We start from the raw sequence: 10,000 nt of genomic DNA on the forward strand, positions 1-10,000 counted from the left end.
TGCTGTGCTGCAGGCTACCCAGAGGGAGGATATTCCTATGCCCGGTCTACCTTGCTTCCTTAAAGAGTACCTCTGAGTGTATATTTACATGCGTATTTCGAATACGCATCTGGTGAGTGCGTAATTGTACCACACCTTCAAGCACTGAAGCATTGCTGTAGTTGGCACTTTAAGCACGGATTGTCACTTTTTCATGTAATTATATTTTTATATATTTATTTGGTCATAAATACAGACATCATTATATTTATTAGCGCTGCACTTGGATTTTATACATTTATTGAGGTTTTATTTGGTTACCTTTAGTGCAATAGCTGCTTGTACTAAGAGCGCTCACGGATTTATACATTTTTTATAGTTTCAGGTTAAGCGGCTGTCTTAAAGGTGAACTCCAGGCAAATAGCTAAACATACATGAAATGCGTCATTTTTTTTTCTTTTTGTAATGCTGTCCACCAGTGGTGTATTTACGTTTTGTGCTGCCCTAGGCAACACAAAAATTGGTGACCCCCCCCTTGCAGAAAGCCTGATATTGAGCAAGAACACCCCTGCCCTCCACCCGAGCCTTCCACTACCACTGCCCTCCATAGACCAGCCACCATCCCCCATGGCGAGAGAGAGAGACACAATCACCTTCACAGCTCCAGACATCCCCAGGAACGAGAGTCGGGCTCTGCATACACCGTCATGAAACCCACAGCATCTCTCGGAACCCACCAGGTCCCCATGCCGCATGTGTCCCTTCTTCCGTCCCCCCTCCCAAAAAAAAATGCCGCCCTAGGCAAATGCCTTGTTTGCCTTGTGGTAAATACACCCCTGCTGTCCACCCATCCCTGAGATTCACACACAACCTGTGCACAGCCCTATCTAGCAGGGCTTTAGACCTGATTTTTTGTTTTTTGCAGTTTAGTAACACTTACAGGTCTTGTCCCTCCTCCAACCTGTGACTGGACAGTGAAAAGAGAAGCAGCACAGTCATGAGCTCATCTCTCTGTCACTCTGCTCTCTCCCCCTATCAGCATGGTCCTTGTACTGCAGCACAGCTGGCTCCTTTTGCTGGATTTTTCTGTCGCAGTCTTAATGCTGTTGCATAGGGACTGCAGGAGGCTGATACCAGATCAAATTCAGGTACGTACATTGCTTGCATTTATTGTGCAATTCAAGCCCAACACATTCTTAAATATGTCCCTCCCACGCCACCTATCCTGTGTACCTACCCATTGTGGTGTGGTTCGATCACATGATCCTGCAGCCTTGGTTCCCATGGGTCAGGGAGGGATTGACAATGGCTGGGAATTCCAGTAGCTGTGACATCACCCATAGGCTCCCTTGTCACTGCCATTGACAGCACTCCCTCCTCTCACCTGCAGCAATCACTCTCTGAGCCGGGAAGCTGTAGCTGCAGGATCATGTGACTGGACTGGAACAGAGTAAAAAAAGGTAAGTATACAGATCTTTTTTACACGGGGTAGGTGGGATAAGAGGAGGGCGAATGGATCATTTTTGGTAAGAGTTAGCGTTCGGCTTGATTCCCACTTTAATGATATGCTGATGCGGTAGTAAACCCAATACAAAAATGTAATATATTGCAGCTTACCAATCATTAGATGTGGCAGCTGCATTAGTTTTCTTGTTATGCTTTTTCCCTCTGATTTCACCCGGTGATCTGGCCAGTGACAAACCTCCTCCTGTGTTTGCGTTCCCCCACTCTGGATGAAGGAGCACAGGGGCCACCTTTTGGACATCAGTGTATCTAAATCTGCTAGTACATCTAATGCTAACCTCCCCCCAGACTAACAAATTTAGGCCGAACTCCAGCTCACACTTTATAAGCAGTTGCAGCGAACATTTTTTTTTTTTCTTGTGGGATAAAACTTTTACATAAAAGCTGATCATTGTATGCACCCCTGTCAGTGGTAAATGGTTTGTCTCATACCCCTAACTGCTATCTCTGCAGAAGAGCCTGTTCTTTTGGAAAAACAACAGACTTGCTGGCCAGATTAGCGGGTGAAAATAAAATTAAGTCTAAAAATAAAACTAAAGGGGCCTATAAGAATTGGTAAGCTGCCGTATTGAAAAAAAGTTTGCTTTTTGGTTAAATACCGCTTTAATGGTTACAGAGCTGCTTTCATCTGTGTATAATATTCCTTCTTGGAATTCATCTTTAGCAAGGATATATATATAGATATAGATAGATAGATAGATAGATATATAGATAGATATATATAGATATATATATAGATATGCGCTGAGCAAACTGTTGGCGCTATATAAATCCTGTATAATAATAATAAATATATATATATATATATATATATATATATATATATATATTATTTTTATTTTTTATTTTTTTTTCTGCTTTCTCAAGCTATACCGGGCAAATGTTTCCTGTTATTTTTGTTGTTTGGCTGAGACTGAAATAGCCCAACAAAATCAATTTTACCAATTTCTAAACACTGAAAATGTCACCAATAAATGTCAGCCTCACCCAGGCTTACCCATTATTTTAAATGAATGAAATTTGTACAGTGAACGTTCCTGTTTCAACTTCCATTCCCACTATTGAGTTCTAAATGAAAGTAATCAGAATTGAAGTGGTGAGATGGTGTAAAGTGTTGCAAAGCAAAAGGAGTTCTTTTTTCTGGTTTAGTCAATCTTTTATAAACTGAGCTTGTAGTAATGACACCGGAGAATAGCTGCTGACGTTCCATACTTCCTAAACACATTCCAGCTTCTGTTCAGCCTGGCTGCAAGTTTATTTTTCTCTGCTAACAAGGTATAAATGGCATATTCTCAGGTTATGTAAGTGTCTCCTAACAACTTCAAGTACCTTCTAACAGTCGTCTTCCACCGAAAGCTGCAATCTGTTGATGCATCTGCTCGCCTTGAGATGTCTACATCCAGATTGCTGATATCCGTATGAACCTTTTCGCTTTGTATACATCAGCTAGACTTGATGCTGCTGCTACATCATACATATAGTTGCAAGAAAAAGTATGTGAACCCCTTGGGATTACGTGGAGTTTTGCATGAATTGGGCATAAAATGTGCTCTGAACGTCATCTAAGTCACAACAATAGAAGAACACAGTCTGCTGAACATAATACTACACAAACATTAGATGTTGCCATGGTTTAATTGCACATAACATGTAAACAGTCACAGTGCAGGGAGGAAAAAGTATGTGAGGCCCTAGCTTAATGACTTCTCCCAGAGCTAATTGGAGCCAGGAGTGAGCCAACCTTGACTCCAATCAGTGTGATGATATTGGATGTGTTGCTGACAGCTGTCCTGCTCTTAAAAAACACACACCTGTTGTGGGTTTACTGGTTTCAAGAAGCACTGTCTGATGTGAACCATGCCTCGCAGAAAAGAGCTCTCAGAAGACCTACGATCAAGAATTGTTGACTTGCATGAAGCTGGAAAGGGTTATAAAAGTATCTCCAAAAGCCTTGATGTTCATGTGTCCACGGTAAGACAGACTGTCTACAAATGGAGAAAGTTTAGCACTGTTGCTACTCTCCCTAGGCTTGGTCGTCCTGTAAAAATGACTGCAAGAACACAGCGCAGAATGCTGCATGAGGTAAAGAGGAATCCCAGAGTGTCAGCTAAAGACCTACAGAAATCTCTGGCACATGCTAACATTTTTTTTGACACATCTACAATAAGGAAAACATTAAACAAGAATGGAGTACATGGGAGGACACCACGGAGGAAGCCATTGCTGTCCAAAAAGAATATTGCAGCATGTTTGAAGTTTGCAAAAGAGCACCTGGATGTTCCACAGCACTACTGGCAAAATATACTGTGGACAGATGAAACCAAGATTGAGTTGTTTGGGAAGAACACACAACACTATGTGTGGAGAAAAAAAGGCACAGCACACCAACATCAAAACCTCATCCCCACTGTAAAACATGGCGGAGGGAGCATCATGGTTTGGGGCTGCTTTGCTGCCTCAGGGCCTGGACGGATTGTTGTCATTGATGGGAAAATGAATTCCAGAGTTTATCAAGACATTTTGCAGGAAAACGTATGACCATCTGTCCGCCAACTTAAGCTCCGCAGAGGATGGGTGATGCAACAGGACAATGACCCAAAGCATACAAGTAATTCAACAAAACAATGGCTACAACAGCACAGAATACGTCTTCTGGAGTGGCCCAGTCAGAGTCCTGACCTCAACCCGATTGAAATGCTGTGGCATGACCTTAAGAGAGCAATTCACACCAGACATCCCAAGAATATTGCTACACTGATACAGTTTTGTGAAGGGGAGTGGTCCAAAATGACTCCAGATCGTTGGGCAGGTCTGATCTGCAACTACAGGAAACGTTTGAGGTTATTGCTGCCAAAGGAGGGTCAACCAGTTAAGTCCAAAGGTTCACATACTTTTTCCTCCCTGCACTGTGAATGTTTACATGTTATGTGCAATTAAACCATGGCAACATCTAATGTTTGTGTAGTATTATGTTCAGCAGACTGTGTTCTTCTATTGTTGTGACTTGGATGACGTTCAGAGCACATTTTATGCCCAATTCATGCAAAACTCCACGTAATCCCAAGGGGTTCACATACTTTTTCTTGCAACTGTATTTATTATTTATTTGTTACATATGCACTCACCAGCCACTTTATTAGGCCCACCTTGCTAGTACCGGGTTGGACCCCCTTTTTGCCTTCAGAACTGCCTTCATTCTTTGTGGCATAGATTGAACAAAGTGTTTGCAACATTCCTCAGAGATTTCGGTCCATATTGACATGATAGCATTACGCGGTTGCTCCAGATTTGTCGGCTGCACATCCATGATGCAAATCTCCCGTTCTTCCACATCCCAAAGGAGCTCTATTGGTTTGAGATCAGGTGAATGTGGAGGCCATTGGAGTACAGTGAACTCATTGTCCTGTTCAGGAAACTAGTTTGAGATGATTTGAGCTCTGTGGCATGGTGCATTCTCCTGCTAGAAGGAGCCATCAGAAGATGGGGCCACTGTAGTCCTTAAGGGATGGACATGGTCAGCAACAATACTCAGGTAGGCCGTGGCGTTGAAATAATCCTCAATTGGTACTAAAGGGCCCAAAGTGTGCCAAGCAAATATCCCCCCACACCATGACACCACCAGCCTGAACCGTTGATACAAGGCAGGATGGATACATATTTTCATGTTGTTTACACCAAATTCTGACCCTACCATCTGAAATCGAGACTCATCAGACCAGGCAACATTTTTCCAATCTTCTGTTGTCCAATTTTGGCAAGTCTGTGCAAAGTGTAGCCTCTGTTTCCTGTTCTTAGCTGACAGGAGTGGCACCCGGTGTGGTCTTCTACTACTGTTGCCATCTGCTTCAAGGTTCGACATGTTGAGCGTTAAGAGATGACATACCTTGGTTGTAACGAGTGGTTATTTGAGTTACTGTTGCCTTCTGTCATCTTGAACCATCTGCCCATTCTGCTCTGACATCAACAAGGTATTGTGGTCCACACAACTGCCACTCACTGGATATTTTCTCTTTTTCGGACCATTCTCTGTAAACCCTAGAGATGATTGTGTGTGAAAATCCCAGTAGATTAGCAGTTTTTGAAATACTCAGACCAGCCTGTCTGGCACCAACAAATAATGCCATGTTCAAAGTCATTTAAATCCCCTTTCTTCCCCATTCTGATGCTCAGTTTGAACTTCAGCAAGTCGTCTTCACCACGTCTAGATGCCTAAATCCATTGAGTTTCTGCCATGTGATTGGCTGATTTGCAATTTGTGTTACCAAGCAATTGAACAGGTACTTAATAAAGTGACCGGTGAGCGTATATTGTACATGACTAGGATATTAAATATGGCTTGTCTCTATACTGCTCTGACCATAACCCCACCCATCTCCTATACAATAACCACACCACAACAAATTGGCGTTTAATAAAAGGTTGCTATAGCCATTTAACGAAGTATAAATAACAGATAGATACAGCAACTTAATAACCGTGTATAAAATGGAGTCCCCAAGATCCTATTAGGCATCAAACGGAGGAAAGTACCTGCGTATCACTTAATCAGGCCTCCAGGCGCACAACCACCAACTCGAAGACATCTCGCAGATACACATCCCAACAACTGGGAGCCATACTTTAGACAGGTCCCTACATCGTACCTTTTGTCCCACACTATCCTAAAAGGACCCTGCACCCCGACAACGGCATGACAAAATGAACAACAACCAAAAGTCCAAACATCGAAAGAGCTATGTAAACAGGGAAGGAGAATTTCCCCAACTCAGCTGACCTCTGACTGAAGACCTCCCCAGGCCAGCTAATAGAAAACCCCCTGCAACTCCACCTATCCCTGACTCTGACCCAATCACATAGGCTTTTTTTCTGCCTATTTACTTTTAAAAACTGCAGACATTCCCCAAACTAACCCCTTTAACCCCTGTCATGCTGTCCCTTTGTCCGTTTTGCAGTCTTATTTTTTTCCCCTGGGCCTCCTTTTCACATAATTCCCTAACCCTCAGGTAGCGTACAATCTAAGGTCCTTAACTCACATTCATACATACACATACTAGGGACAATTTAGACAGGAGCCAATTAACCTCCCAGCCTGTCTTTGGAGTGGTGGATGAAACTGGAGTACCTGGAGGAAACCCACCCAGGCAAAGGGAGAACATACATACTCCAGGCAGGTAGTGCCGTGGTTGGCATTTGAACCAACGACCTTAGTGCTGCTAGGCAGAAGTGCTAACCACTTAGCCATTGTACGGCCCATATTGGTTAACCCTAGAGGAGCTTACAATCTAAACTTTATACCACAGTATGTCTGCTTGATTTTGGTTCCAGTGCTGTGCTCTGCATTGCTTGAATTGATGCTGTTGGGGGGGGGGGGTCAGGTATTTTTTGACTACCCAACACCCTCAGGCCAGAGCTCAAGGACAGTAAGTGTGCATCAGATCCATGGAGGTAAGTATAATTCCAAAGAACAACTCCCAGAAGTGCAAAGTGACAGGTTCTCTTGAAGGGTCAACTCCCCCACTTAATTTATTCTCACTGCATCCTGGGAGTCAGGGTAGAAGGTCACATGTTCTCCCATACCCAGAAGCCTCAGATATTTAAAAAGGGTCTAACAGACATGTTTTATTTTTTAATTGTTTGCGGAGGAAGTCTAATACATTTATAAGGTCCATGCAGAAAGGGACCCAGGAACTGAACTCATTTTTGTAAAAAACTTCAAGAACTCTGTAGCTGAAGTCAAACCCTTTCCTGGCAAAGCCTTTTGTATTGCCCATATAGAGTAGAGTGAGCCGAATGTGTGGGGAAAAATGTTTCCTTAAATGCCCATAAATCTAAAAGGTATCAGTACAAAGAGTATGTTTTCCTTTACCCCTGGTTCACATCCATGTGGCCGTGCAGGCCGCGTTTTGCATGGGCACGAGAGCCGATTCATTTGAATGGTCTCCCATGCACGTGACCTTACAATCTAAGGTCCCTAACCCTCAAGGGGCATACAATCGAAGGTCCCTAACTTACATTCATACATATACATACTAGGGCCAATTTAGACAGGAGCCAATTAACCTACCAGCATTTCTTTGGAGTGTGGAGGAAACCCACGCAGGCACAGGGAGAACATGCAAACTCCAGGCAGGTGGTGCCGTGGTTGGAATTCGAACCAATGACCCTAGTATTGCCAGGCGGAAGTGCTAACCATTTAGCCACTGTGCTGCCCATACACATATGTGTATGTTAGTTGTTTGTACGTGTAGTACAGCCCAGAAACAATAGTGTGCATTTTGCTTTTTTTTTATCCTACCTAAAACACACAGACAATGATACTACTTTTAAAAAATGCTTTTTTAAAAAAAAAAAAAAAAAAAATCCTGCTCAAAATGTATTGCTCATGACCTTTGGCCCTGACCTTGACCTTTTGCTTCACCCTAACATTAACCCTGGCACTGACCTAGATCTAACATTGATATATTATATTTTTCCTTTATTTGTTTTTTTGCTTGTGTGACTAGAAACTATGGAATTCAGAAGCAGCAGTTCTTGCAAAATAGTTAATTTGCCTTCTGTCACCTAATGACTTTAAAATGAACCTGTATCCAGGCTTCGGATGTTCAGAAGCAGGGGCAGACTGACCATTTGGAAACTCGGGCGCTGCGTGGGGTCAGTAGGGGGCCCCATGAGATGCCCCTGGTACCTTTTTCATAGGCTTTTTTGAGTTTGGGCAAGGACACAGGGGCCCCATGATCCCCTATTGCCTGGGGTCCCCATGAGTTGTCAGTCCGCCCCTGTTCAGAAATACATAAGCATTAATGCATGGTATTGGTATATGGTACATTGCTGACCTTTGTAGCAGAAGGCATAGTGGAACAAGTCCACCTCAAAGCTAAATAGAGTAGCCCAGATATCGTTAGCAAATATATCACTTGACTTACAGATTATAAACATGTAGGATAAGACAATTGTTAGTTACTTTAATTTTTTTTCCTTTTTTTTTTTTTTTTAGCTGAACAATAACATTTTGTTTGGGAAAAGTCATCAGAATGCATCTGCCATTATTAAGTCTGCACCTTCCAAACTGAAACTTGTACTTATAAGGTAAGTCATTAGAGGTACTTATGTGCTAGATTTATTCCTGATGGTTTAAATCAGGGGTCTCCAAACCTTGTAAACAAAAGGTCAATCCAGACTATAGGGGGGCTGGACTGTGCTCAGTGGGAGTAAACTGTGCCTCAGCCTTGGTTGTCAGTGGGAGTATAAAAATTACATGGCACCTGTGGTCAGTAGAAAGAGGAATGGTATCATCATTGGTATTGGTAGGAGGAATAGTGCCAATTGTTCATATCAGTGGGAGGAATAGTGCCCCATCCTTGGTTTCAGTGAAGAAATGTGTGTTTTTAGAACATTTTTGGTGGTATGTAGAAGGGAGTGCAGAGAAGGGGTAGGACTCGAGACGTCTCGGGGTGATGAAAGTGATTATGCTGCTTTTGGAGCAATACTTTGTGTATACAATTAAGAACTGAAAACTTTTTTTTTTTTTTTAATCCAGTGATTTTACACACACACACCCTCACACACACCCTCACACACACACCCTCACACACACCCTCACACACACACCCTCACACACACCCTCACACACACACACACACACACACACACACACACACACACCCTCACACACACTCAAAAAAAGTTAAAGGAACACTTTGAAAACACATCAGATCTCAATGCTTAATATCTATACTGATATGGACGGGGTGATGTGTGAGGAACGTAAGGATGCCCCATCGCTTGACGGAAATGAAAAATATCAACCTACAGAGGACTGAATTCAAAGACACCTCGAAAAAAGTGATGCTGCAGGCGAGTCAATTTTGCTGACATGTCATTGCAGCAACTCAAAATGGTCCTCAGTCGTTTGTATGGCCCCCACGTGCTTGTATGCATGCCTGACAAGGTCAGAGGAGGCTCCTAATGAGACGATGGATGGTGTTCTGAGGATATTTCCTCCCTGATCTGGACCAGGGCATCACTGAGCTCCTGGACAGTCTGAGGTGCAACCTGGTGGCGTCGGATGGATCGAAAAATGATATCCCAGAGGCGTTCTATTAGATTTAGGTCAGGGGAGCATGGGGGCCATTCAATGGTATCCAGTCTTTCATCCTCCAGGAACTGCCTGCATACTCTTGCTACATGAGGCCGGGCATTGTCGTGCACCAGGAGGAACCCAGGACCCACTGCACCAGCGTAGGGTCTGACAATGAGTCCAAGGATTTCATCCCGATACCTAATGGCAGTCAGGGTGCCATTGTCTAGCCCAGGGGTGGGCAAACTTTTTGACTTGAGGGCCGCAATGGGTTCATGCATTGGACCCGGGGGCCGGACCAAGAGTAGATGAATGATGTGTATGTGTGAATTAATATAAATTAAATTAAAATTTGTAACATTAAATGTTTAGATTAATTTAAGGTAGAAAAGCATAAAAAGAATTATTTTACAAAACTTT

General features: G+C 43.1%; 1 protein-coding gene across 1 annotated transcript in view; it reads left to right on the forward strand.

The window, feature by feature from the left end:
* Positions 1–8,675, forward strand: part of PATJ (PATJ crumbs cell polarity complex component) — a 266,651-nt gene extending 257,976 nt beyond the window's left edge. Inside the window, exon 29 of the mRNA XM_089689690.1 lies at positions 8,498–8,675. Within this exon, the coding sequence (XP_089545816.1) occupies positions 8,498–8,593 (96 nt within the window). The 3' untranslated portion in view covers positions 8,594–8,675. The remainder of the gene's footprint in view (positions 1–8,497) is intronic.
* Positions 8,676–10,000: the final 1,325 nt, after the last annotated feature.

This window comes from Staurois parvus, unplaced genomic scaffold (assembly GCF_062004578.1).
Source record: "Staurois parvus isolate SC_StPar_1 unplaced genomic scaffold, SC_StPar_1.0 ptg000491l, whole genome shotgun sequence".
NCBI classification, from domain to species: Eukaryota; Metazoa; Chordata; class Amphibia; order Anura; family Ranidae; genus Staurois; species Staurois parvus.